Here is a 27,861-nt window from a genome sequence, read left to right as displayed (position 1 = left end):
TTATAAAATCATCTTTGATATTTACAGAAGAACTACTTTAGATTCATATTGCATCTAACCCATAATGGCTTATTTTCTCTAAAAAAAAGAAAAAGAAAAAAGTGCAACAGAAGAAAGCCTCAATCTGTTTTGTTATGTATGCTAACAGTTAAATGAGGAAATGTAACAAAATGCAGACTTGAAAGGTTCAAAGAGCTTAGGGTATCAGAGACTATGGTTTCTATTCAAAAAGCGTTGTTAAGGCAACCAACACTATGAGAAGCGCTTTGATAACCAGGGTGTTTGGCCAGGGTAGAAGGCAGGTGACTCCACCAGGCTGTACAGGTCACTACAATCGCCCGATATATGAATAAGGCGCTGAGCTCTGAGTACAGGTTATAAGCTATTCTTATATATCAGAAATATTCCCCCAAAGTCACTTTTTGAGGCTTCTTTCTTTCTCTCTCCTCTCTCTCTCTCTTTCTTTCTTTCTTTTTCACTGAAGAGTTGAATATTGAGGTGAATACATTTTTGTCATGTTAAGTGGAAGGAAAAGCAGATGGTGACTTAGCTCCCAAAATGTTACCACCGCTGCTGAGCTCGCTGCCATCCCAGTGTGCTCTCAGAAGGCCCACACACGCTCCAAGGACTCAAACCCAGAGACTAACAATTGGCTGTGTATTTGGCTAATCTATTCCCGACGCTTTGCCTAAAAAATTGGCATTGGCTTCCTCAACATCTTTCTTCTGGAACCATGGCTTTGAAGTTGTTCCTTGTTGATAAGCTTCCAGAAAATGACAGATTCCAGGAATGTCACTAGGAAAGTTTGGTGGGAGTTCCTCCCTTGATCGAGGTGTAAACACAAAACCAGGACAGTCTTTGAGTAATCTGGAAATATTGAAACGCAAATATTAATCATAGAACTTAAGACTGACGTAACTGTCTAGTCAAGAAAAGGTGACATAACTAAAGGAACATTCCTGAGAATATTAATAAACCAGCCATCTTCAGTGTCACTGACAGGAAAAATCCTAATGATGTGCATCTTTACAGAAGAACGGCAAGGAATCAATGCACAATAACAGAAAGCCCTACCAAATAATGTAGTTCACTCATATCAGGAAAGATAACTATAAAATAGTCTTGTAAAGGTATCATCTATAATCTATAGAACAGTGCAATTCACAGCAGTGGGGAAAAAAACCCAAAACAATGCAAGAAGTCTAATAATAGCAAAAAATACATGAAAATAATGTTACAGAACTGGAAGACTTCAAAGAGATAAGACAATGCTTGTCAATTCATTCATTTTCTAAATATTACTGAGAAGTAAGCTCGGGCAAGAACTTGTGAAAGAAAATTCTATATAAGATATATATCTATATATAAAATGTGACAGCAACTCTGGGATCTCTCAATAGAATTTTTATGAATTCTAGGTTAGTAGGACTAAAGTGAGATTTAGTTGTATATATCGACACTCTACTTACTATCTGATACTTGCAATATATTTTCTTCTTAAATTCTTAAGAATTAAATTTCACCTTAAATTCAGATGTTCTACAGGCTTTTATTATTTGCTGCATTTGTCCATGATGATAAACTCATTTGAAACTCTAATCATTTTGATTAAGTTACTGTCTCCTCTTCCCACTTGCTTCCCTAGCTTTCTGTCAAATGCAAACTTAATAAGCATCTCTCTGATCTATTATTCAGGCCGTGGATGGAAACAGGCTCTAAACCAGCTTCTGCAGAAAATCTCTCCTCGTATCTCCCCTTCCACTCCCCAGTCTGCAATGAAAAGAGTGACGATGCTGCATGAGACTCCCGGACCCTGACGCCCCTCTGTGTGCTGAGGAAACCGCTGGACAGAGGTGCAGGTCTCGAGGATCACAGACCTCAAGTAGAATACATGGGAGTGTTCAATCAACTAATTTTTATCAGTGCACCAATAAATATGTAGTCTGAAAAATCATAAGACTAATGAAATGATGTTTTAGTCATGGATTTGTAAATATTTTGAGTACCTATTATTTTTAAGGCATGGTATTTGGTAATATATAATGAAAAATTACAGAATTCCACACAATTGAAAGTATAAGCTTCAAAGTCTGGTAGATGTAGGTTTGAATAACAGCAAAGATGTCAGATTTCTAGCCTTTCAAATGGGGATTAAAATAATACATGTCTCTTAAGACAGTTGTGAAGATTAAATAAATTGAACAAGATTAATTAAGCATCAATTAGATATCACATAACACCCATCATATTGGTAACAATCAGTCTGATAATATCAGTCACTGGGAAATAGAAACCTTCAGACACCGTGGATTCTATTGGTACATATTACCAATATATACCAATAGATGGGTGAAACCAATCTGGACAGCTAATTGATGCTTAGTAAAGCCGAAACTGGGTATAGCCCACGATCTGGGAATACCGTTCGTAGGTATATTATCTAGACACATATGTATAAGAATATTTATCAAATCACGTTGTATAATAATGAAAAACTGGCAATCCTCTAATTACCCATGGAGAGAAGACAGACTGGCTTATTTATACTCTAGAATGCATATTATGTCACATGCACATATGGGGACATGCTAGATTTATCTCGTACCAGCTTGTGAGAAACAGCTGTTAAACACTCTGGAATTCTGCAAGCCAGTTAAACCATCAGTAGCCTGAAACCTGCCACGGTGGTATAGTATTTACACCTTAAAAACTGGTAAATGCTAGAAGTCAGGGAGTATCCATTTCACTCCGCAGGCTGGTTTACCAGCACACCACTGCATTAGGAATACTGTAAATAAATGAACCAGATTTTTTATGAACTGGATTTATATTTCATCAAGAAAAAAATCTCAAAAACATAGTATTGAGTGGATTCAAGGCAAGGTGTAAAAGGGTATGGGTGGCATCTATTTTCCTCTGGTTTTATTCTTCTATCTGGAGCATTCAGAAGTGGCTTTAAAGCAAATCATTTGAATGTATGAAGAGCCTCGCTCCAGATCACACATCTGGTAAGCCCTGTGCTGTAGGACATGTCTTCTGCCTACAAATCCCTGTCTCTTTTAAAGAGACTTACAGATTTTTTGTTCATTAAATCATCTTTTTAAAAAGATCCAAATTTGTAAGAAAAACAGGTTGGAAAAATAAAACCATTTAGAAGAAAGCTTGCGTAAGATCCAAGAATAGTAGCCACAGTCCCAGGGCAGATGCTCACGTGTGGAGGGAGGTTTTCTTTATCCCTCCTGACCGGACACGGTTTCCTGCAAGTGGCTGCATCAACTCTCCTAATTCGGTCATCGTCCCATAATCCCTTATTCTCCTTGTTCCCTGGTGGAATTCAAGTCCTGCTTCTGTGTCACTGGTCAACTTTCCCGCCCGCACGGGGCACCTGCCAGTTTCGTCTTTAATGATCCTGCATCACTGCACGCAACCCTCCCTTTGATCCACTGACCCCAAACTCAAACGATATTGAACCTAGTGTCTGTGCGTTCTCTGCACTTCAGTAAAAACAAACAAAAATGCGGGAAACTGTCCCCTAGAAGAAAACTCCTCACAACATTTAAAAGAAAGGAATGTCTAATTGCCGTTACATTCTAAATTACTGATCAGAATTTGGAAGTGGACGTTTGAAGGAAATGGATATTTTTGGTTGTGGGTACGCAGCCTGTGTCCTAAAGTTACATGTGTTTCACAAATATATCAAGGAAGTTAACACTTCCTAATATTACTGTATTGGGAAACGCCATCCCTGAATTCAATGTACTATCAATAAAGCTCTGCAAAGAAATAATTACCTTTCATATTTGTATAACTTCTCATACCATCTCCGCTTGTCCTGAACTTAAGAAACACAGGATGAGCTGAGATGAGCACCTGAGGGTGTGTCCAGGGCGGGTGAGGAACGTGTGTGTGAAGACAAGGCCTCTGACTTAAGGTCTAATGTGCGAAGGAGGAAAGCAGGGGATGACCCGGGAGAGAAACGCAAAGCAAGCATCCTCCATTCAGGAATCGGTTTGGCGAGCGTGATGCAAAGAAACGAGGCCGGGTTGAAGGAGATCCGTGAAATAAGGAGGGAGTGGAAGAAACCTTGGTGGTAGGGTCTGGCGGGACTCTGGTCAGAGGGAACACGTGAGTCCGTGGTTGCACGTTTAATTTTGTTCTGGCTTATAAGGCGGGGGGTGGGGGACGGATCTGGCCCGTGCTTCATGAAGAGAACATGGGTACCACGTGGAGGGGAGCCTGGGTGTGAATAGCGCTGCGTGCAGCGGCACGGGGGTGGGGGAGGGCTGTGCGCAGCACACTAATCTGCAGCGGGGGCGAGGCACGCACGGGGAAGGTGAGGGCATGCCAGGGTGCTGGTCCCAGGAACCAGGTGCACGGAGGCCCTCTACCACCCAGTCAGGAGACGGATGGAGCTTGGCCGGTGGGAAGTGGGTGTCTTCGTGGCGGGGTGGGGGGGGGATCAGCTGTTCTAATAGGATCACGTTGGCTGTAATGGGCCAGTTAGTCACCCGAGCAGAAATACAGGTCAGAACGTACGAGTCTAGCTCAGTGGAGAATCATGGGTCGGGCTGGAGATCAAAGTTCTCATGAGGCTAACGCACAGTTTAAAAAAAAAAAGTTAAAGTGAGGATGATACAAGTTATGGCTTTTCTTTTCCTTTAAGATGATCTAAGCAAGAACAAGTTATGAAGAATGAAACAAACCAATAGACAAAAATGTCGACTGCGTATGAATGAAAAGAATAGACTTCAGGCACTGAACGGGATCCATACCTGTAGGTGGTAGGGCTGACGTTGATTTTCCGGGGGACACTGCAGGACTCGAACTTGTTAGCCAAGGTGACATTATTTCCAAAAAGGCAGTAACGGGGCATCTTAACTCCGACAACTCCGGCAAAAACCGACCCAGAATGCAGTCCAATGCGCATCTGAAAGCAAGAGCGACGCAACGTTCCGGTCATGGGTGAACACTGCCGCTAGTCAGCGCCGGCTGCCTGCCTGTCGAAACCACCGGGCTCCTGGCTCTGCCCTCACCCGCTCCTTCCTCCAAGCCTGCAACCCATTCCCCCTCTCCTCGCCACCTCCTCAGCCCCGCCTCTTAACGCTGCTCGCACAGAGCATCCTTTATCTCAACTGTCCTCCGCGTCTGAATCGAAGCCCCCCCACGAAGGGACCACAGTCACCATGGTGACCAAAGTGCCCGTGGACTGTTGACGTGAACCTGCTCTGTCCGTCGGTGAGAGAGACCTGACTTCCGGCGCCCAGAAGTTGTTTCCCAGCACGGTCAGAGGGGGCCAAGAAGCCAGTGCTCAGGATGCAGAGGGCAGGTTTTTAGGTGTTTTGCTTTAAAAGGCCTTTGTGCCAAACACTACCACCTCACTACTCAAATGACCGAGTGCAGAAAGAGAATTGTAATATTTAAGCAGAAAATGACGGAGGAAGAGGAAAGCTGGCATTGCTGACGCCTGCGTCACAGTGACTACACACACTTCAGTCGAAAACATCTGGACCCGAGGAAAACCAGAGAGCCCTCCCTGCCGCATCAGTATAGGCTGAGGTAAACGCTGAGGCACCCTGAAAGTTATCAATGATCTGGAGAGCAGTTAAGACAGTGCTTTAAAGTGGGACCTTCTGGAAGCTCCAAATACTGGCTGATCTCAGAGGAGGTACAGATTTTAAATTACTGCTGCAACAAAGCAGGTTAACGGGGGGATGTTTTAAATGACAGTCAGATACCATGCACGTTACTTTCAGTTCTATGTTTAGCTGACCATTTAAAACAAGTTTTATTAGATGTGCGTATTGTACACAGAGGCCAAGTACTCAGTGACTTAGATGTCCTTTAGAATCCAGAAGACTCCAGATCTCCCTAGTTTTACAGCTAATTTCAGATCTCTTCTAGAAACTTCTGAGAATCATTGGCTTATCACATGTCAAATCATGAATTCTGCAAAATTTTCAAACAAAAGCCCTACATCATGAATCAGGAAATTTGTATGAGAAACCAAAATTGTGCTAATAGCTGGAACTCTGACCTACAATACTATATTAGTTTCAGGCGCACAACACAGTTATTCAATATTTTATAGATTACACTCCCCGCAGAGTTGTCATAAAATAACTGTACTTGCCGTGCGGTCCATGACATCCTCGTAACTTACTTATTTCACACACAGTTGTCTGTACATCTAACCCTCACTCCCACCACCCCCTTCCCTCTGGGACCACTGGTTTCTTCTCTGCATCTGGTAGTCTGACTTTCTCTACATCTCCAAATCTCCCTTGTACTCTTTCCTCACCTAAAAAATGCAGGGTTGGATTATTATTATTATTTTTTTTTGCGGTTCGCGGGCCTCTCACTGTTGTGACCTCTCCCGTTGCCGAGCAACAGGCTCCGGACGCGCAGGCTCAGCGGCCATGGCTCACGGGCCCAGCCGCTCCGCAGCATGTGGGATCTTCCCGGACTGGGGCACGAACCCGCGTCCCCTGCATCGGCAGGCGGACTCTCAACCACTGCGCCACCAGGGAAGCCCGGGTTGGATTATTTTTAAAGTTCCTTCTTCATCCAAGTTTTACTTTAAGCAGAAAAACATAAATGTCTATTACATTCTGGCTTTTTCTTCCTTAGGAGAATATGGTTCTATATGTAAACACTATGACAGTGAACAATGTAAACACATAAAATAAGGCGACAAAAGGCTATCTTCTGCTTATAAATATTAGGCAGAATTTGAGAAGTTTTTACTGTCTTTGGGCACTCTTCTGGTTAAATCAGTTTCTCTCTTTGTACCTAGTCATTCTAGCTTTTAATACGACAAGTTTACCATGGCGATTTACTGTTTCTGTTGCATAATTAATATGGAAATGCGTAAACATTTCCTCCTCGAAAACATCCAAACAACGCAGACAAAGCCAGTGTCTCTGCTTCCTCCCCTGCCCCACAACTCCCCTCTCCCAGACCTGAATCTCACTCTCAACCCCAAAGCTTCCGTATCCGGGAACTTTTCAAATTTACAAGCACAAAAGTGGTCCAGAGTTTAACGGGCCCATCACGCTCCCAGTGGAAACCTGCTGGGGAGTCTGCCCTTTGGGGCCACTTTTGATGTAGCCCCTCTGCACTCAGGTTCTGGGGCTGGGAGGGAGGCTCCCAGAGCCTGTGTCCGAGTTCACTCTGCACCTCCTGACTCAGCCTGGCCCTGGTCTCCATCATGAGATAGCGTCCACCCACCCACCGTCTTCCAAGCCTCAGTGGGTGGACGTTAGTGAGGAAGTCGGTAGGAATAAGTGCGTAGACGGTTTGTACATATGACACGCTGGAGAAAACATAGAGTTTGAAAAGAAAAAAAGGAAATATTTCCTATTCTTTCACTGTGATTCCATGCCGTGGGGCAGGAGGGTAAGAAACACATGACTCCAAATCCGGATCCGTGAGAGACTCGACTACTCTTGTCTAGCAGTGAATTGTGGATGCCTTTTCATAATGTTGTTATAAAGATTTTAAATAAGATGATGTTCAAGTCACAATCTGCTCCCTGTGATACACATTAGTGCTTCTCTCTCTACTAAAACTACTCTGCACTTCTGCATCTGTGATATTTCATGAGTAGCCCCTAAGGCTGTCAGATATTTCCTAGGGCTGCAGGTCAATACAAAGAAAAAGGTGGTTTAACATCTGACTTTACAGGTCAGTAAAGCTAAACTATTACCACCCAGGTAATTATCTTTGAAACTAGCTATAAATAATTCTTGCAATTGCAAAACTCTAAAAGTGTATTTCTACAAATATCAAAAATCATGCCACTAACCCCCCTGCCCCAAACATACACATCTTAATTACAAAATCCATTTATGTGGAGATCACTGGTTTTATTATTAATCTGGATATTTTAAGCATTTACTTTGATGCTATGAGTTTCCTCACCAAAAAAAAAAAAAGACAGAACAACAAAAAAAACACATAATTCTCTTCTAAAAAAGTATAGAAATTAAGCATCTGGAAAAGTCAGATACTGTGAAACTTTTAAAGCACAGTTGAAAATTATGCCGTGCTCTTCCCATTGAAACCTGGGGTCTCAGTCTTCTCCCCTGTGGGCAGGATTAGGGTTGCTGTGACCAGTAGGACAAAAATGGATGTGTCACAGTGTATCTCCTCAGGCCAGGGCATAAAGGCCATGCAGTGGATGCCGAGCTGTTCACCAGGACGTGGCCCCTATGTAAGAAGTGGGAGGGCCCTGAGGCTGCCCCAGCGGAGCGTGACAGGTGAGCACCTGAGTTGATAGTCCCAGCTGGGCCCCGCCCTCCGCCAGCCCCACCCACGGAACCAGGCAGGCGAGCGAAGCTCTGGTTCAAGTGGTGTAATCCCAGCTACCCTACGCGCCCTCGACCGCTGAGGTGCCAGATACTGTGAGAAATGACAAGGTATTCCTGCCTTGCCTCATCCAAATTCCGACGCACAGAATCAGTGCAAAATCAAAGCTCTGTGGTTTTACGCCACTAATTTTAGGGAAGTGTGTCACACATCAGTATATAGCTGGGATGAGAGTTGACGTAGAAGATAGTTGTGAAGGCTTACACACACGGCTTCTATTAACAGTGGGGAGAGCCCTGGCTAAACTTCCAATTTCTTTCCTCCTTCTCTCTATATTTTATATCATGCCACACAGGATTCCATATTACTTCAAAGGCCCATTTCTGAAGGTCATCAACTGAGACTGTTCTATAAAAATTAAATGGCAGATTCACTTCAAGTGGGACAAATAAGGATATTCCACTCACGTTTTATCTATTAAATCAATGGTTAGCATGTTAATTTTATTTTCTCATCTGCTATAAGACATTATTATTCTGGGATCTGGCTCATCTAGAAAATTTGGAATTTTATGTGTCCTGGAAAATATTGGTGGGTTAGCAGCCCACTTCATTCTCGTGTAATTGCTCCCCTGCAGGGCTCAAAAAACTAAACATCTCATTTTCCAAAGTCCCTTGAAGGTTCTGGATGTACTTAGGTGTGGTGAATCAGAAGCCCTTGCATGAGCTCTGGAAACCTGCATTTCTGCCTGCACTCCCGGTGTGAGCACGGCTGGGGAAGGCTTTGTGTTTTCTCTCCCCTGCTTAGCTGGGAGCCCAGTTGCCAGTCATTCATTTTGGAAGAGTCGTGATGCAGTATTTCCACGTTGCTGATGCAATTACAGTAGCTCCAACTTTCTTCTGCAGCCAGCAGTGGACACAGCTGCTTTCCGAGCACAGTGGTTCCCTGCCTGGCTGTGGCTGTGTGGTTCTGGAACCAGCTTCCAGGTCACGGAGGAAGCTGTGGTTCTGAAGTGCGGGTTTGGGAACCATTTTTGCAAAGCTCAAGCCATGGATGGCATCTTTGGTCTCTAAGTGATCTGTAAGCCATTTAACACCGCGTAGTAAAGCGAGCTGGAGATTTGCTCTCTGCCACTAAACCCTGAGGGATGCACCATTCTGTTGGGATCTAACTAGTCAGCATTTACTGTCCTGACATCTCCTGGCCAGTACGTGATACGCCTCACCTTGATGGGCTCTCCGTGGGGAGACACCACTTCATCAGAGAGCTCCATCATCTTCAGGGCCATCAGTGCGATCCGAACAGCGTGGGTGTCACTCTCTTTGTGCAAGCCCCCAGCCACACAGTATGCATCGCCGATGGTCTCCACCTACGCACAACGGATTTTCCACGTTACAAACAGAAACTGGGGAAGCATCACAGCGCATATCATAGAGCAGAAATTAAGAATCATGCAGCAGACACCTGAGCGCTCAGGGCCAATGGAACATCAGAGCAAATCAGACTCTTGGAAAAGGCTTTCCTTTCCAGGAAGCGCACAAGGTGAGCGGCAGTGCCGTGCTGTGAACACAGTTTCGGGAGGGGCTTCTACTCCCAGGATCGCCACTGACTCACCTCCTTCTTTCCCCACCACGTAAAAGGGCTTTGTAGAAGCAAATGACGTACTTTGGGGTTTATACTAAACTGTTTAAGATACTGGGTAATTTTATACCCTCTCAGCATAAAATACAGCGACCTGAACAAAGTCACTACTGAATCAAGGCCCTGTGAATTTAATAAGGATATGCCTGGTTAAAACTGTCATTTTAGCTTTTCAAAAGGACATTTGGGGTTGTCATAGCAACGCTAATCACAAAGTGTAGAAACCAAGATGTCAAGCCCAGAGGCAGAGACAGTGGTGACTGGAAAGCTATTGGAAATCAGGCTCTTCTGTAAATTTCATGTATATTATTATCATTGTCGTGATTACTGTTGCTACGAATGATTTTTATCTGTCTGATTTTTATCCTGAGTACAGAAAGCTCATGGTTACTTTAAATCCACAAATAAGCCACCAATCTGTAATAGGTACATTTTTCTCCTCTCAATATTAATTGTAACTTATCAGATCATATCACTGTTCTGATCCAGAGCTTCCAATCTAGGGGGACGGAGACGAGAGAGAAGAGAACGGGAACAAACTTCAGGATTCCCTGTTTCATGCAGAATAAATGCCGGGGCCCTTAACGTGCCCCCCAAGTTCGTGCCCTGCCTTTCCGCTGCCCCCAATCCATCTCCTAACTCTCCCTCTTGCACACTGTGTTCCAAGCCAGCGGCCACCTGTTTCCCCTCAAACATACCAAACACTTGCTACTCCTCGGTCTGGAACAGTCTTCCTGCAGGTGGCCACCTGGCGTGTCCCTGGTCTCCTTGGGCCCTGCTGACACCCACCTGGCGAGGAAGGCCGATCCCGCCCACGGCCCCGTACCTGCTCCATTTCCTACCAGGAGAGCACACCAACGGGGATGCTGTTGGAGTTAGGCCCCTGTTTGTTGGCTTTTCTCTCAGTGGGACGCAAGCTCTTGGAGTCTGTCTCATCAACTTCTCCATCACTGGGGCCCAGGCTGTTCACCAAGGACACAGCCCCGTGGCCGGGCATCCCGAGAGCATCTCCTCAGCACTACAGGCAGAGAAGCTCTCGGGCTAACGGCTAACCTGTCACAGGGCTCAGGAAGTGTTACTAAGTGGGAGAAGGGCACCCTCGCCCCTACTGGGTGTTGGGTGCTGTCCTCTGTGCTGCTGCAGCCCCTGCAGAGGTGAGAGTGGTATCGCGTCCCCAGTGTCACAGGGAATCTGCCCTGTGCGTCTCTGTGTGTCCCTCCTCTGCCCGCCCCCCACCGTGGACTCTTTTCACAGGGACTGTGCCCCCTCCCACGCTGGCCAACGCTGGAGGGCCAGTAAGGATGTGCTGAAACAACAGACAAATACACACTCAAATAAGCAGAAAACGACCGAGAGATTGAAAGACAGAAAGGAAATGTAACTGAATGAAGTCCTGGTCCAGCCGGGTCCTGGAATAAACAAGCCCGACTGTTCCTCGGAAGCCACCACGGGCACAGGTCAGCCCCTGATGAACACTCTCTATATCTTAAGGTTATTCCGAGGTGAGGACCCTCCCCCGTTTGTTCACAGCATCTCCAGGTGTTTCCACGCAGAGTCGGCATGAATAGCAGGTGAAACGAGGATGCAGGCTCTCTGGCTGGGGCTGCGGCTGGGCCCCCAGGGGTCTCTGCGCCCGCACCCTCATCGTGAGGTACAAGATTCTGAACACTGGGGAGAATGACCCATATTTTAAAGTTTCAACAGGGCGAACCGTGCAGCAGCGGGCAGCTTCTGCGAGCAGCCACAGCACTTTGCAGAAGACAGGGAGACCTCCCAGTTCTGAGAGGAGATATTCTCAAGACATAAACTGTCTACAAATAAATACAGTGAATTCCACAAGAGGCCATGAGGCTTAACCTAAGTGAAGCCAATTATTTTATCTGTAATTATGCATGGACCTCTTTTTTCCTAAGGGAATCATAGCTCTGTCTGGAATTTCCTGTTACAAATTTTTTAAAAGGAAAGTTTTACTTCGAGCATCTAGATTGGAACAAAGGCGGGGCTTATAGAGTCCCATAAATAATTGTTTCCTCTTTAATCATTTATTTATTTTCATGTTGCATTAAGCTCTGAAATGCCAGATTTTTATGTGGCAAATTAAAAGATGATTCAAGCCACATAAATGAGAAGCATGCTTTATTCCTAATGCCAGTATTTAGGACAACGTAAAATACTTTAAATCAGCAAGAAAATATGTTTTACTTCTAAAGAAATAAGCTGAACACAAAGTGTCTGCATTGGTTCTCTTATTAACAAAAGTTACATTTAAAAAATAGTTTATTATGTTTCAGGGACAATCTCTGTGCATCCTCGGAGCCTATAATGATGGCTGCTGCTACCCTGTAGGCACTCAGCGCCTGCTGGCTGATGAATGACAGATTATTTTTTTTACCGTAATCTTTGCAACAGTCGTGTTCATGAAGATTACGGGACATAATGCATGTTATTCATGCATATAAACTCTGTGGGTGGGTATTATATCCTCTGTTTCTGTTTCAGAAAATAACTTTCTCTGCTTACAAAGCCAATAAGGCAGTAAAGGAGATTGGAAGACAGGCCTCCTTCTGCCCTTGGCCTGGGTACAGTAACCCCGTAAGCCGTTGACTTGGGTTTCTCTTCCCCGGCTGTGAAAAGGATCCCGTTACCCTGTACTGAATGAATCCGTTCGTGCAGTCCTCGTGCTTCTTTCCTTCTGCAGAGAGAAAGGATACGTCCTCCCTATGCAAGGCTAACCTTGAAACATCTCACCTTAACAGTTCATCTCGGGTCTCACAGTCGAGGCTCAGGCTCACTGGCTTTTTTTTTTTTTTTCTTTTTGCGGTACGCGGGCCTCTCACTGTCGTGGCCTCTCCCGTTGCGGAGCACAGGCTCCGGACGCGCAGGCTCAGCGGCCATGGCTCACGGGCCCAGCCGCTCCGCGGCACGTGGGATCTTCCCGGACCGGGGCACGAACCCGCTTCCCCTGCATCGGCAGGCGGACTCCCAACAACTGCGCCACCAGGGAAGCCCAGGCTCACTGTCCTTTAAAATTACCCTCTCTGAGGGTCCGAGGCCCGCCCCCTCGCTCTGTCACCCCTGCACTCTGTACTTTTTCTTTGGCACAAGCTCATCCTTTCTGGAATGCGCGGCTTCGGAGCCCTTTCGTGCCGGAGGCCGCGCGCACGGCCGAGGCACGCCGCCTGCTCCCGGGCTGGGGCCCCTGGCCTCGCCCTGCCCCCCGCCGGCCCCTACCTTGTAGACGTCCAGCTCCCCGCACTGCCGGTCGAAGCGGGTGTAGAGCGCGTTGAGCATGGTGATGACCTGCAGCGGGGAGCACTGAGAGCAGATGGCCGTGAAGCCCACGATGTCCGAGAAGAGCATGGTGACGTCGCCGAACCGCTTGGCCTGCACGGCTCGGCCCTGCCACAGCTGCTGCGCCACCTCGCAGGGGAAGATGGAGCACAGGAGGTCCACCGTCTTCCGTTTCTCCTCCTCCAGGGCCTGGTGGGCCTGCTCCAGGGTGGCCTTGAGCTTGCCCAGCCTCTTCTTCAGGCCGTCCTGCGCCCTGGCCTGCTCTCCGATCAGGACCACGTCCCGCAGTGCGTTGTGGATGGGGATGTCCGAGAGGTAGAGCCCCCGGCCCGTGAAGTCCTCCAGTCTGTCCACGCAGGGCGAGCCCAGGAACAGGATGGCGCTGGACTCCACCATGTAGATCATCTGGCCTTTGAGGTCCATCACCTGCGTAGGCAGAAGCACCAACCGTTGTGGCTTATTCAAGTTCCCAACACCTTTCTGAGACAAAAGGTGAGGCGGGTACAGGGATAATCCCCTTGGTTTCTGTGGCTGTACCCTGAGGCTCGCGGACCTCAGTGCCCCGACCAGGGATCGAACCTGTGCCCCTTGCGGTGGAAGCGTGGAGTCCTAACCCCTGGACCGCCAGGGAGGTCCCTCCTTTTGTTTTTAGACTTGATTTTTTTCTACTGGTCAACAGAAACAATATGCTTTCTTATCGTTGCAATTTACTATGAATTCTAAAATGCACGCAGACATTTGGAGAATACACTGCAGTACAGGCTGCACAGAAATCATGATTTTCAATCAACAGAGCCCCAAATTCTTGCTTCAGGGCTTTCTCACTATGTGGCACGCTGATGCTTCTGCTGCTACATTCTGTGGGCAGCAGCAGAAAGGATGGCACAAGGAGCCCTGAGCGAGGGGGGCTTCGTGTGTTTGTCCTGGATGACAGGGTTACTTGTGTGAATGAGACAAACGTGTACATGTGTGTTCACGGCAGCAAAGTGGAAGGCAGCGCAGGTGTCCTTCAATAGTGAACGGTTAAACGGAAAACCACACGATGGGATACGACACGGCCTTTGAAGAAAACGTGAAACAAGACAGGTATCTAATGACATGGCAGGAGGCCCACAGGTATCGTTTAGTGATTTAAAAAAAAAAAGTTGTAAATAGTATATTTTGTTTTAAACAAAAATGTGTATAATTAATGTTTTTGATTTTGCAATGAACATCTTTAAGTATTACCTATTTTTTAAACACTTAGCTATACTACTTTTAGGATAAAAAGTAATAAAGCTGTTTTCATTTGGGGGGACAGACAGCATGTCTGCTGGTTTACGTGTGTCCAGAAGTTAGATGCGTCATAAGCCTTTCTTTGAGCTCGCTTGTACTATCGGTTGTGATTTCCCAAACATTTTTCTAAATCATTACCGTGGTTCTCTATTATGAGAGCAGAACATTTTTCCCCACATTCTCTAACAGTTAATCAAAGAAGTTATTGATTTTTTTCCATGTCTATTAAATATTGAAAAAATCCATTTAGTTGCCTCCTGTAAGAAACAAGTTTTTGTTTCTTTGTTGTAGAATCCCTCTTATCATTCCAAATTAAGTCAGCTATTTCATGATGACCGAAACCATACTTTTACATCAATATTTTTCTAATTCAGTTATAAAATACTCCATAAAGATTGTAAAAGGTAGACTGCATTCAACAAATACCTGTGCAGTGATGGCTTAAGTAAGCAAGCAAATGAATGCAGAAAAGAATCTTGTCTTAAATTTATTCCACCCTTCCAAGTATTTTAGAATTGCCTTAAACAGAAATGCTGTATTAAAACATCTCAAGCAATGCGTATATTTTCACCTTTTTTATTTCTAGTCTTTAAATGTGAAACAACGGATTCCATATTCACAACAGTGTAACGTTCTTCTTACCCTGGAAGATTTCTTCACGGCGTTGTCCCACCTCCTCACGCAGACCACAAACTGCATGTTCAGCATGGTCATGATTCCGCTGAAGGTCTGGCTGATTTTGGGAGTGAGAATCTCGAAGTACTCGTCAAAATGAGGCTTCCCTTGCACGTCTCTCCTGCTCATCAGCCTTCTGATGCCGTTGCCCAACTGCAGGATGGCCATGTCTCTGTCCAGCATGAAATGGAAGGGGAAGGTCTTGCAGAAGAGCGAGGTGGGGATCACCAGCGAGGACAGGGGCTTCCCCGGGGGTGGGGACGGTCGGGGGGTCTTGACGTGGACGGAGTAGAGCAGGCAGGGCTGGTCCATGAACTCGCTGCAGTGCTGGTGGAAGCAGGGGGGCGTCGAGGACACCTCCACTTCGGTTTCGTACAAGATGCGAGCAGCTGCCTTAACGATGCCGGGGAGAATCAGGGAAGTGATCCTCTTGGGGAAGAAATAGTAAACATTTAAGAAATCGGGATCTTTATCCAGGCATAGGATGGACGCGTCCTCAAACCTGCCCTTCTTTTCTGCTTCCTGGCAGTGGCTGCTTTGTCTCAGAAGGGTGCTGAAGCTATTTAAAAAGTCTTTCAGGGTTCCTCCGACCACACCTAGGATGTATTCGTCTTCTTCATAGCATATTTTAAAAAGCTCCTCACCGAGAGATTCTCTGATGATCTCCACTGGGACTCCTGAAAGCATATAATACATTTTCTGCCGTATCAGATGCGCCATCTTAGCAGAGATGTGCTGTTACTGTTTTCAATATTGTTCTATCTGACGAGTTAGTTTGCTTTCTATCTGCTAATAAGATTTCCAACCAACATTAACTACCCGTGTTTAAATTATCTACATAGTTTCTAAAATTTGGATAACTCCTAATATGAATCCCAAGTTAGTTAATTACGAAAGAATGATCAACTGAGTATAATATATGACTTTTTATCTCCCTGAAACTTAACTATAAAAGAGCAATTGGAGTCACAGGATCAAGCCTATTTCAGAAAAAGCTCTCCCACCTTGTTAACAACGGAAACAGTGGTACATGTGGGTGAAGGCGTCCCGGCCCCCTTGGAGTATAAGCATCAGATACAGGAATTAATTTAAATCACTGGTGGTGAAACTCAATTTTGTCATTTTTTCCTTAGAGACGATATGAAGTAATTTTTTTACGAGTAAAATAGCATTCTTGTTTGATGTTACCTGACCGAATAGGTGTTTGGAATATATTATCTACTATCCACAGCTTCTCCCTCTAATGTCCTTTGCTCTTTACACTCTGGGTACCACATTCTTCTCATCTGTGACTTAGGGAAACCCGAGTGCCCTGTCCACAGCACTGCCATGGCAGGGTTGGCGGGCACGTTAGGATCGCGCCTGACCCAGAGGAAGGGCTCAGTACACGTCAGCCATCGCCATTGTCATCATCATCATCATCAAGTTCTTCATATCTTGTACTTTGAGAAACATCTAACCTGTTGGTTCATGTACTCAAACTTTGGAAAGGACAGTATGACAAAGCCACTCATCTGCTTGTTTCCTCCAAACTAGGTATTAATATGAGAGCGCTGCTCACCTTTTTCCCCATGATTGCTTCCAACCTTTAAAAAAATTACTTCTTTTACTTTGCTGAGTAGAATTTTTCATGCATAAATGAGGAACACTTAAAGTTCAAGAGCAAAGCCTGTGAATGCCTATGAGTCAGCCTCCCACGCAGCTTTATCTACTTCTCAGCAAATAAACATTGTAAGAAGAGGAAATGTTTGAGGTCAAACAAAGACATATAGTACGAAAAAGAGTTATTCTCTGTGTTAACGGAAAACATGACATTTAACACTTCACACTGGAAGCTACCAACAAATAAATATGAATATTTTAAAGAAAATATTAGTTCTCCAGCTAAATATTTTCTAGGAATAGAAAATCTTTGTTTACAGGTAAAACATTAGTTCTACAAGTATAATTATTTCCTAATTGCATATACTTAATTCTATTACCTGCTGCAATCGCTTGGTCTGCCATTATTTTTTCAAAGTCTTCTCTTTCCAAAGATTTCCTGAAATTATTTCAATATCTTAAATTATAAACTGACAAGTGAATGCTAAAATTTCAGATTATAACATACAGGAATGATGACAGAAAATAATTTAAATTACCTTTTCTGTAGAGGCAAATCTTGACTGTCAAGTTTACAGGAAAGGAGCAGTGACATGTACAAACCCAAAACAATGTTGGGAAAACCCTGAATATACCTGATTTAGAGTGTTTCATCATTTCTTATAAGGCATATTTACCTTTGAAGCTAACTTCATATTGGTTAATAGTATAGAGGCTGTACTGGCAGAAAACCAGTGGTATGAAATGGCCAGGAAAAGATGATAATAAGTCAGCATGGGGTTTTCTGATAACCCAACCAAGAAGAAAAATGTCTGTACTGAGGGATTTCACTTTTAAGTAAGTTCTTAATTATTTTCTAAAGCAAATACATAGCACGTCCTGCTTTTGACTTTTTGGTTCTATATACGTGACTCTCACACATCATCACATTAAACTTTTATCCTTGATCTTACATAAAAATTAGTAACTAAAGAAACCTATTCCTTGGGCTTCCCTGGTGGCGCAGTGGTTGGGAGTCCGCCTGCCGATGCAGGGGACGCGGGTTCGAGCCCTGGTCCGGGAAGATCCCACATGCCGCGGAGCAACTAAGCCTGTGCGCCACAACTACTGAGCCTGCGCTCTAGAGCCCGCGAACCACAACTACTGAAGCCCACGAGCCACAACTCCTGAGCCTGTGCGCCACAACTATGAAGCCTGTGCGCCTAGAGCCCGTGCTCCGCAACAAGAGAAGCCGCCGCAATGAGAAGCCCGCGCACCGCAACGAAGAGTAGCCCCCGCTCGCCGCAACTAGAGAAAGTCCAAGCGCAGCAACGAAGACCCAACGCAGCCAAAATAAATAAATTTATTTTAAAAAACCCAAAAAACAAAATAAGCTCCCCCTCTTTACCCTCAAAAAACAAAAACAAAAAAACTAGGTGTAAGCCTGCATGGACACCAGCAAATGTGCATATATTGTACACAGAGACACACACACCAGCCACAAGTTCACACATGATGCTGTGATGTGATCAAACGGTCCTAGAAAAAGAAACAAACCCAAAGCTCTCTGTGCAACCAACCCAAAGAGGTATCATAACGGGTTGTACTAAAACTCATTCACTTAACAGAGGTGGCGGACAGGGCAGTTAAGGTACCCTCAGAAGGCAGCAAACTGACTGCAGTAGAAACAGCAGCTGAGCTGCCAGAAAGATGGGGAGAAAGGCCCAATGTCCCGAAGAACTAAAGAAAGAAAGCAGAGAGGAGCCATTTAGCACATCAGTAGGCAGTCCCATAAGAAAGGAGGTCCTTCATCTTATTTCAACAGTGGAATAGTGATGAGGACAATTTAAAAGTGTGAGCAACTCTAAGAAGTCAGGGACGTGGTAAAAGATTTTTTTTAATTTCCAAATAAAATAATTTTTTTAAGTTTTGAGAATTTTTTTTAAAAGAGATATGTCTCTGGGAACACATCCTAACTGAATATCTGCATCTAGCTTAGGCACATTTCAGGACACAAGGCCCTGAGAATAAATTCTGAGTAAACTGTCTGCCAAAGCCCTAGGCAGACAGACATAGCACAGCTACAGGACTTGCTGGCTGTCTTATCAGCCTGACTGAGAATTAAGGTCAGAGGCGTTCTGGGATGCTTTCCATATCACTCTGTAAACACAGCTTCTGTCAGACACACAGGTTCACACTCTCTCTTTTTGGACCTGTCTCTGACCCCTCCTTGGCTTTGCCTGCTGCCTACAGTGTGGGACCAGTTAGTCAGCAAGGGAAATTCAGCCCTGATAATCTGCAGAGCCGATTATCCACTCCTGAGCAGCAGACAGATGAATGAACTTGTAAAATATTCCCGACAATGATACTGGTTTGCGAAACTTCCAAGTTCAATTCTGAAAATTTGAACTCGTGCTTATTGTATTATTTGCACATGAAATAATCCTCTGATTTCAGGAAAACCAAAACAAGGCCAAATCAAGTTATCCACCGGCAGTAAATGAGCCAAGATGTATTTTTAAAATGAACTCTAAAAGTCAGGTTGTTGTTTTTTTTTTTTAATTACCTTATACATGAAACGGCTACAGAAAGCTTTCTTAAAGAATATTTCAAAGACAGAGTGGAAGAACAAATACAAACGGAACTGCTATTCGCACACCAGTATAACCGAACCAGTTAGGAAAATACCGAAACGCATCCCTGAGTACTGCCCCAGACCCCTGAGTGGTCCTCCTTTTGCCCCTATATCCTTTCCCGTCCTCCTGATGCAGGAGCTGAAAGTTTAACCTGTGGTCAAGGCTATGGGGGAGGGACAGGCAGGCCCCAGCCTCTCGGCAGTGTTCTTCAGGCAAGGACTCTGCTCTGACCCATGCCTTACCTTTGTAAAACATTTCAGAAGCTACCCTTGCTAGGGAAGAACAGACCTTCTGGGAGCTTGTTAAAAGCAACAGCACAGGGCAACATGGTTAAAATCATGGGCTCTGAAAAACCCAGGCTTGAAACTCAGTTCTGCCTTTGCCTGAACAGCTATACGAGCCCAGATATTTTACAGGAGCCTGAGCTTAGTGATATATAAAATGTGAAAAATGAATACACTTGCTTTCATATGAGTGTTAGCCCAGTTCCCGGCATACCAAAATGATTCAAAACACACGCATACATCACTCAGTGGTGGTTATTAGTAGCTGTGTCAGCGATTGCAACAGGAGATTCGTGCAACTAAAGTGATTCAACTTACCTGCTTTCCTTTATTTTGTGTTTTGCCAGTGTTCTCTGAAGGGCAAGGTTCAGCCGCTCAAACTGAAAATTGAAAGGAAAAGTTTTAAACATTCCCTTAAACAATCATATTCTTGAAGATACATACTTTACAGAAAATTGGTGCTGAAAGCTCCTTATGAAGAAGCAGAAGCAGTTACTTTAATAAGTGCAGTGAACTGACACTGTGGAAAAGGGGATAGATTTTCTATGAGCTTTTCACACTCGGGCAGAAGCAAAGCTCTCAGACGCACTTGAGTCTGGATGTGGGCTTTGCCCTCGGTGGGCGCTCACTGACAGCCACTGAGCTGGAATCAAACAGGAGACCTGGTTTGGTGAAGTCAAGCCTTCGTGGAGGAATCGCGGGCACCCCTTCCTCGGGGGCCGGAAACCCCTTGGGTGTGTGGCCAGGACTTCAGTCTCAGGGGCGCTCAAGCCAAGAGACTCACACTCCTTCCACAGACCCACACCAGCTACCCCAGTGACCGCCACCCTTCCCACAAACCCGCATTTCTGTCTCATGTATGGTTTACGTGTCCTGCTCTAGAAAACTCCCGAGTTTGTCTCTCCCCTTTCTTTTATCCCTTAAATCCAATCTGTCACCAAGGTCGGTTGATCACTGATTGAAACAAATCTCAGATTTCCCCGAACTTGCACTCATTTCCTTCCTTTGAACGAATAATCTTCGCCAAATACTTGCAGTGTTCTTCTCTTCTATTGATTTCTGAGTATCTCATGAATCTTCCTAGATTGCAAAATAGTTGTACATAAGCCTGCATGGTTTTAAACACTGGTTTCAATACTGTTAATCTCTCTTAACAGCTTGTTGATAAGTGGGAAGTAAAGCACTGGTAGTTTCCTTGCATTCCTTAAAAAAATCATACGTATCTGTGTGTGTATATAGCCACCAGTTCTTTGTGTAGTTTACACAGAGGACAGTGGAGAATTCTCTGGCTATATCCCAAGTTGTGAAATTCCTTTTTCCTTGAGAAATATTTATATTTTTCTTGGAATTTCCACTGGTCAAGTGAGACAGTAAAGTTAAGCAAAATAGACCAAGCTTCTGTTTTAATAAAATCAGTTATGAAAATAAATTTTGGTGTTTTTTTAAAATTTATTTATTTTTGGCTGCATTAGATCTTCGTTGCTGCACGCGGGCTTTCTCTGGTTGCGGCGAGCGGGGGCTACTCTTCGTTGCGGTGCGCGGGCTTCTCATTGCGATGGCTTCTCTTGTTGCAGAGCACGGGCTCTAGGCGTGCAGGCTCAGTAGTTGTGACACGCGGGCTCAGCAGTTGTGGCCTGCGGGCTCTAGAGTGCAGGCTCAGTAGTTGTGGCGCACGGGCTTAGTTGCTCCGCGGCATGTGGGATCTTCCCGGACCCGGGCTCGAACCTGTGTTCCCTGTGTTGGCAGATGGATTCTTAACCACTGCGCCACCAGGGAAGCCCCAAAACTTTTGGTTTTTAAAGAGCATATAGAGCTTAGAAAAGAAATGTGAAATTTCTTGAAAGAAAATGCAAGGGCTGAAAAGAAAGGAGAACTTAGATTTACCACGTAGAACCATTTTTCTGACGGTTCCGGTGAGGAGAGAGAGGACACATCTGCCTCAGGAGGAAAGAAGGGCTGGAACAGTGGGCAGATTCCGACCAAGGGCCGGATGCCTGGCAGGTGGGGAACGGGTTTGGGAAGAGAAATGGGGGCCTGTTCCTCAGAGCCCTTGAATCGGGGAAGGAGGAAGGGAACATTAAACCCGAGACCGTAAACGAGGCAGATCAGCCGGGGGTGCTGAAGAATCTTCAGTTTCTCAAGGGCCTTTTTTTTCTCTCATATATTGCTTTTTATGTCCATAAGCTATATTTTTTTTCAGTGAAACCCTTAAAGTCTGTGGAGTTTTAATTTTCAGTAGCTCTTTCCAAATTAATTTCATAGAAGTTTGTAGCAATTGGCACTCTTATCAGTTATATGTGCGACTGCCAGTTTCAGCTCCGCCCCATCCATCTTTCCGTAAAACCTATTCATACGGGAAGAGGGGGTCAGTCGCGTAATGAGGGTCACTGCCTCTGCACGAGCCTGTCTTTCAAGCATTTGCTACGTGACATTTGTTTCTCATTTTCTGTCTTCTCCGCTAGAATAGAGACTCCAAAAGGGCAGGGAATACCTGTTTTGCTCACTACTGCATGCCCAGCACCTAGATAGTACCTGGCCACGGGAGATGCTCGCTACACAGTGATGGGATGAATGAATGAATGAATGAATGACCATCACCCCCGTGCCCCCATCAGCTATTCAGTCTTGAAGGCTTGGTCTATAACATTTCTATCAGTGAGGAGGTATAAGCCAGTACAGAGGTGTTACTCTTTCAGCTTGTTCAAAAATGGATTTAGATTGTTTCCAGTTTAAAATAGTTTGATTACATTTGTTTATATATGAGTTGCTGCTCTGACCAGGAACTTCGCATGAGCAATGAGAAAAGAGAATCCATCCAATTCTGGCACCGAAGACTTTTTCCTTCCTCGCCCCGAGCGCTAGTTGAGACACCACCCTTCTCTCTCCTCTTCTTGACCTTTCGGTTAAAACACCAGGTACATGGTTTTATCCTTGCCAGTCTGTATTCTTCCTGGTTTTTCATTTCCTTCCCACTGCCACCAGGAACTTCTTTCTCTAGTCCTTTCCTCCTAGCATATATGCTGCCATTGTAAGCAAGGAGAAATGGTCCCTCTCTCACTGCTGGGGTTTGTGGAACAGGTGTCTTCCTGACTTTCCATGTTGAATCAGAACTTAGGACCTGCTGTACAGCACAGGGAATTCTACTCAATACTCTGTAATGACCTATACAGGAAAAGAATCTGAAAAAAAATGGATATATGCATATGGATGACTGAATCACTATGCTGTACACCTGAAACTAACACAACATTGTAAATCAACTATACTCCAATAAAATTTTTTAAAAAAAGAATCTGTTTTTCTAAAGAAGAAAGTTCCAAAGTCCTAGCCAAGCTGTAGTAGCATAAGTTGGTGATACTGTGGCTTACCAGGCTTTCCTGTCTACTTTCATCACCCACCACTGCACCTCTGGGAAACTGTTATGAATTCAAAACAAGACAAAACAAAACCAACAAGCTTTTCAGACAAAACATGCATTGGTAAAGGCTGCTCGTGCATAGTTTCCTACCTTGGTGCTAGGGCTTCTACAAAACAACCTGAGCCTAGACCCTGAGATGACGCAGTTCACAAGAAATCCACGAACAGGACTCAACTTTCCTGAGACCTCAGGCCTCATGACACAGAATCAATCACTGCAGGACAGCCCTAGAGGATACTCATATATTAATACCTCAGGTACAACTGCTGTTTGATGCAATATTGTTGGGAACACTCTGAATGGAATTTCATTGGTCTGGTTTATGGATATGTTGCTATTTTCAGTTGATTTTTAACTTTTCTACAGGTTTTTTTTTGGGGGGGGGGCCTGGAGGCTATATTAAGAAAGTTTATTTTTATGTTAGAGCAATGAAAAGTCATTGAAAGTTTTAAGTATGGCAGGAGCTGGGATGGGGTGTTTTCTACAGTTTTTAATGATTTTCTAGACCAAGGATATTTCCCTCATAAGGATGCTGTAAAACTCCTTCTCTTTTTTCTTCTTGCAAGCCAATATTTTGCAGCACATTTATAGACTTCAGGAGTGCCCTCAGACCCTCTTAATCTCACAAGGTCTTGGATTTGGGATGATACCCTTTATATAAGCATATCTGACTCAATTGATTCAATTCAGGAAGTGGGTTCTGATTTGCTACAACTGTGGCCAATACCATATCATCATTTCTTTAAAGACGTTCTGCCTGAGGAGCTTACAGGATTACTGGGGAGGATATTCAAGAAAAATCAGCTAACAATGTAACAGAAAAGAGCGACAGATTACGAATGAGGCGCAGAGAACATTCCGGGCTCCTCAGTTATCTTTTACTTAAAGCAAGTGGCCTTTTATGCGTCAGTTTCTTCAAACGAGTGAAAAGTTTGCATTAGATGAGCAAAACGACTTCTGTAACCTACGATTCCACAACTCTGGAAAGCCATCTCCCACTCTAAGTCTGCTAAGGATATACTTGTCCCCCCATAAAACAGAATTGGGGAGTTAAATCTGATTATCGAAAGCAAGAACCAGGGTGCCATCAAATACCATTTGGAGTGTCATCCTTTGGGTTACTCATAGAACTGAAACTGAACAGTAGGCTAAGCATTAAATCTGTCCACTTAAAAAGAATCGGTTAAAAAAAAAAAGGCCTACTTAATCAAAGACACGTAGATGTTTGGACAGGGGATGAAGCAATCTAGGTTGTTTACTACACGGCCCTGGGACATTCCCTGTTTTAATGAAAATGGCCTCAGTTGCGGGAAGAGTCCTGGTCCTTGATGCCAAGGGTCACCTCCTGCCTCTTGGAAGGCCTATGTCCTCGCCTTCCCTGCTACATGACAGCGGAGTCAAACCTTGACGATTATTCCTGTGAGCTCACGAACAAACGACACAGATCCTTCTAAGTAAAGAAAAGGAAAACAGGAACATATATGTTTGGTGTTCAGAATGTTTTGAACAGAGGTTCCAACATGTGTATGACTTCTATTGTAGGAACTCAAAACTTATCAAACAGAATAATGAAGCCAACATGGTAATGACAAGACCCAGGGAAGGCATGGAAGGTCTCCGGCCGTCCATCCTCACCACCGGGTCATCCCTGTGCATCACGCTCTGTCCTTGGAAATGAGAGTACCAACCACTTCCCAGACTGTGATGCCAGCCACCTGCCTGAGAAGGGCTACATCCCTCACCCCAGCCAAAGCTGGCTGGCTAGTGACTGGAGCAGGGAGAGAATAATTAAATATTTCCATCTCAAAGGCCACGAACCAAAGTACTACTGTGCTTTTTTATATTTGACATAAGTTCCCTCAATTTCCTGCTAATTCTAATTTATCCATCCTTCAAGCTTCAAGTCTCTTCTTTGTCACTCGAGTCCCTATTGTTGACAGCAGTAATTGCTCTATCCTTCCAAAGCTGTGTGACTTTGGTCAAGTCACTCAGCCTCTCTAGTCCTTCTTGGGAGTGAAACAAGTTTCTCTCTGACGTCCCTGCCACTCCTAAAAGTCACCAGTCTGTGGTTCTTCAGTGCTCCACACAGGCACAGGGGTGGTGTGGAGTCAACTGAAACTCATCCGTGGATGATGAGAGCTGGAACCTGATCACATCAATCCCCAGTCTCCCAGTTGATGCGAATTTATATAAAATCGTGAACACTGACAGAGGGAGGAAGACACACCATGAAGCCTTTCAGTAAAAAGCTCTTCTCTTTGACCACAAGGGGCGAGGAACCCTCCACATGCCCCATCCATTCCAAAGATATTTTACCTGGTCTATGCTCTGTCCCCAGAGTTCTTTTTCCCCCCGTTTTATTGAGAAATAATCGACATACATCACTGTCTAAGTATACAGGGCACAGCATGACGGCTTGATTTACATAGAGTGTGAAATAATTACCACAATAGGTTCAGCTAACATCCACATTCTCCTATAGATACAGTAAAAAGAACAGAAAGAAAAAAGAAAAACAAAGTCTCCCTGTGATGAGAACTCACAGGATTTGCCTAACGACTTTCCTACACATCACACAGCAGTGCCAGGTCCAGAGACCGTGCTGCAACGTTACACCCTAGTACTCATTTATCTTATAACTGCCAGTCTGTACTTTCTATGAGTTGTTGTTGTTCTTAAGATTCCACATATAAGTGAGACCTTACAGCATCGGTCTTTCCATAATTTCCTTAAGGGCTGCGCTCCACATCTCAAAACGGCATCAGGCTGTGCAGCCCAGCCCACAGAGCTACATCAAGATGTGTCTGAGGACTTCCCTGCTGGCGCAGTGGTTGAGAGTCCGCCTGCCGATGCAGGGGACGCCAGTTCGTGCCCCGGTCCGGGAAGATCCCACATGCCGCGGAGCGGCTGGGCCCGTGAGCCATGGCCGCTGGGCCTGAGCGTCCCGGAGCCTGTGCTCCGCAATGGGAGAGGCCACAACAGTGAGAAAAGAAAAAAAAAGAAAAAGAAGAAAAAAGAAAAGAAAAAAAAAAGATGTGTCTGAGCCGAGGGCAGGTGGGTGTCACGGCCCGTGACCCTGACTCAAGGAAGCAGGTCAGGCCTGTCCTGAGTGGAGACTTCAGACTCTGAACCAGCAGGATGTGGCAGTCTTCCCAGCTCAGCAAGTTGCCAGGGAACAGATGATGCTCTTAGGAAAAGCCAGCAGGGAATAAGTTATTCTTCAAGGAATTCAGTTCTAAAAATATAGCTAACGAATCCATAAAAACTAGCTTGGCATCCATAAGAAGAAAATGGGTCCTTGTGGGTGGCGAGAGCTGTGGATTATTTCACCTAATGCCCGTGCAGACTCTAGGTGTGAGCATTTCCATTTTCAGGTACGGATGCTGAGGCCAAAGGGTGAAGCAGAGGCTCAAAGTCATAAAGCCTGTCAGAGTGCAGGATGCTTTGGGAAAGCACGCCAGATTGTAAACATTTTCAGATTAAACACAACTTAAGAAAATGACTGCTTAAAAAAACAATGTTTTTAATTGTTTCCAGAAAACAGTCTACATCGACTGTAGCCTTGAAAGTGAGAAAGCAAGCGTTCACATTTTCCTTAGGAAAACATCCTTTTGCCATTCTCAAAATATCAGTAGAATCTCGAAAGGCCAGGCACTCACCTCCGGGAAAATCAGTTTGCAGATACTCTCGGCCAAAGTGTGCAGGTAGACACGGCTGCGGCTACTCTTTCTCTGAGGAAGCCCTCCAAGCTTCTTCTCGGGGTCGCCGGGACAGAGGCCCTGCCCTCCGGCCGGAGCTGCAGGCCCGCCCCCTGCCGCCTCGCCCGCGGGCTCTTTGGGGACCTGGCCCGGGGCCAGCAGCGAGAAGGGGCAGTCCCCCGTGATCTGCAGGTCTTTCAGCTTCGCACAAAACATGGTGACCACCTCCTGGCAGCTGTTCTTACGGGGACCGACCCACAGAAGCCACTACGGGACCAGGGACACTGGTGACTGGAGCGTCCAGGGGCAGCAGAAGGTCAGAACAGAAAGACGGGAGACTCTGGATTCCTACGGAAACAGAGAAAGGCAGGTGTGAAAAAGCAAAGACCATACAGTGCTATGTCATTTTCAAGTAAAAACAAAATTCTGGTGCAAATGTCAATTAATGGATGGAACATCTGGTAAAGATCTTTATTTAATACGTATGCATCCTAGTATAATAGTACCTCCTTTTAGTATTTTAATATTTTTCAAACGGAATATGCAATTTTCTCCAAAATGTCTTTAGCACAAACTACTGACTCTCATTTTTATAGCCCATTTGGTCCTGTGTGGTTCCACAAGAGTGAAACACTAGGGTTTTATGGCAGAGGCTGCGTCTCAATCTGTGTCATGTCACTGCGGGTACTGCTACGTTCTCGTTGTGCTGTCTTTTCTGAAAAATCAGAATCGCATGTCCGATGTCTCCTAAACATACCTGAAGAAAAAAATGTATATAATGAGGCCCAAGTACATGCGATTAGATCTGAAACACTGACTTTTAACATGAAAAGAATTACATGAAACAAATTAATTGAAATGATTACTGGCATAGAAGATACTTGTCTCTCTAAATAGTAAAATAACTTAAAAATATCACCAAAATGGAGAACTCGTAATAGTTTTTCAAAGAACTGATTCCTAAGACCGTGCCGTTGGATTTGCAAGGGTCTCTGGATCCGAATCCAGACAACACCGGGGTAAACCAAGAAAGCCTCTCTTCCTAGGGGTCCCTG

General features: G+C 44.9%; 1 protein-coding gene across 1 annotated transcript; it reads right to left on the bottom strand.

Annotated features, from left to right (window-relative positions):
• Window positions 1–576: 576 nt before the first annotated feature.
• On the bottom strand, window positions 577–27,149 carry GUCY1A1 (guanylate cyclase 1 soluble subunit alpha 1). The gene is made up of 8 exons (XM_007461869.1): window positions 26,768–27,149; window positions 20,009–20,070; window positions 17,172–17,230; window positions 15,157–15,866; window positions 13,180–13,665; window positions 9,533–9,676; window positions 4,773–4,927; window positions 577–867 (listed from the first exon to the last, which is right to left on the bottom strand). Exons 1-8 carry the CDS (start codon window positions 27,020–27,022, stop codon window positions 666–668), a joined length of 2,073 nt encoding a protein of 690 aa, XP_007461931.1. The 5' UTR covers window positions 27,023–27,149; the 3' UTR covers window positions 577–665.
• Window positions 27,150–27,861: the final 712 nt, after the last annotated feature.

This window comes from Lipotes vexillifer, unplaced genomic scaffold (genome assembly GCF_000442215.2).
Source record: "Lipotes vexillifer unplaced genomic scaffold, Lipotes_vexillifer_v1.1 scaffold214, whole genome shotgun sequence".
Classification (NCBI taxonomy): Eukaryota; Metazoa; Chordata; class Mammalia; order Artiodactyla; family Lipotidae; genus Lipotes; species Lipotes vexillifer.
The sequence above is the reverse complement of the archived record's forward strand: the minus strand, read 5'-3'. Positions and strand labels throughout refer to the sequence as shown.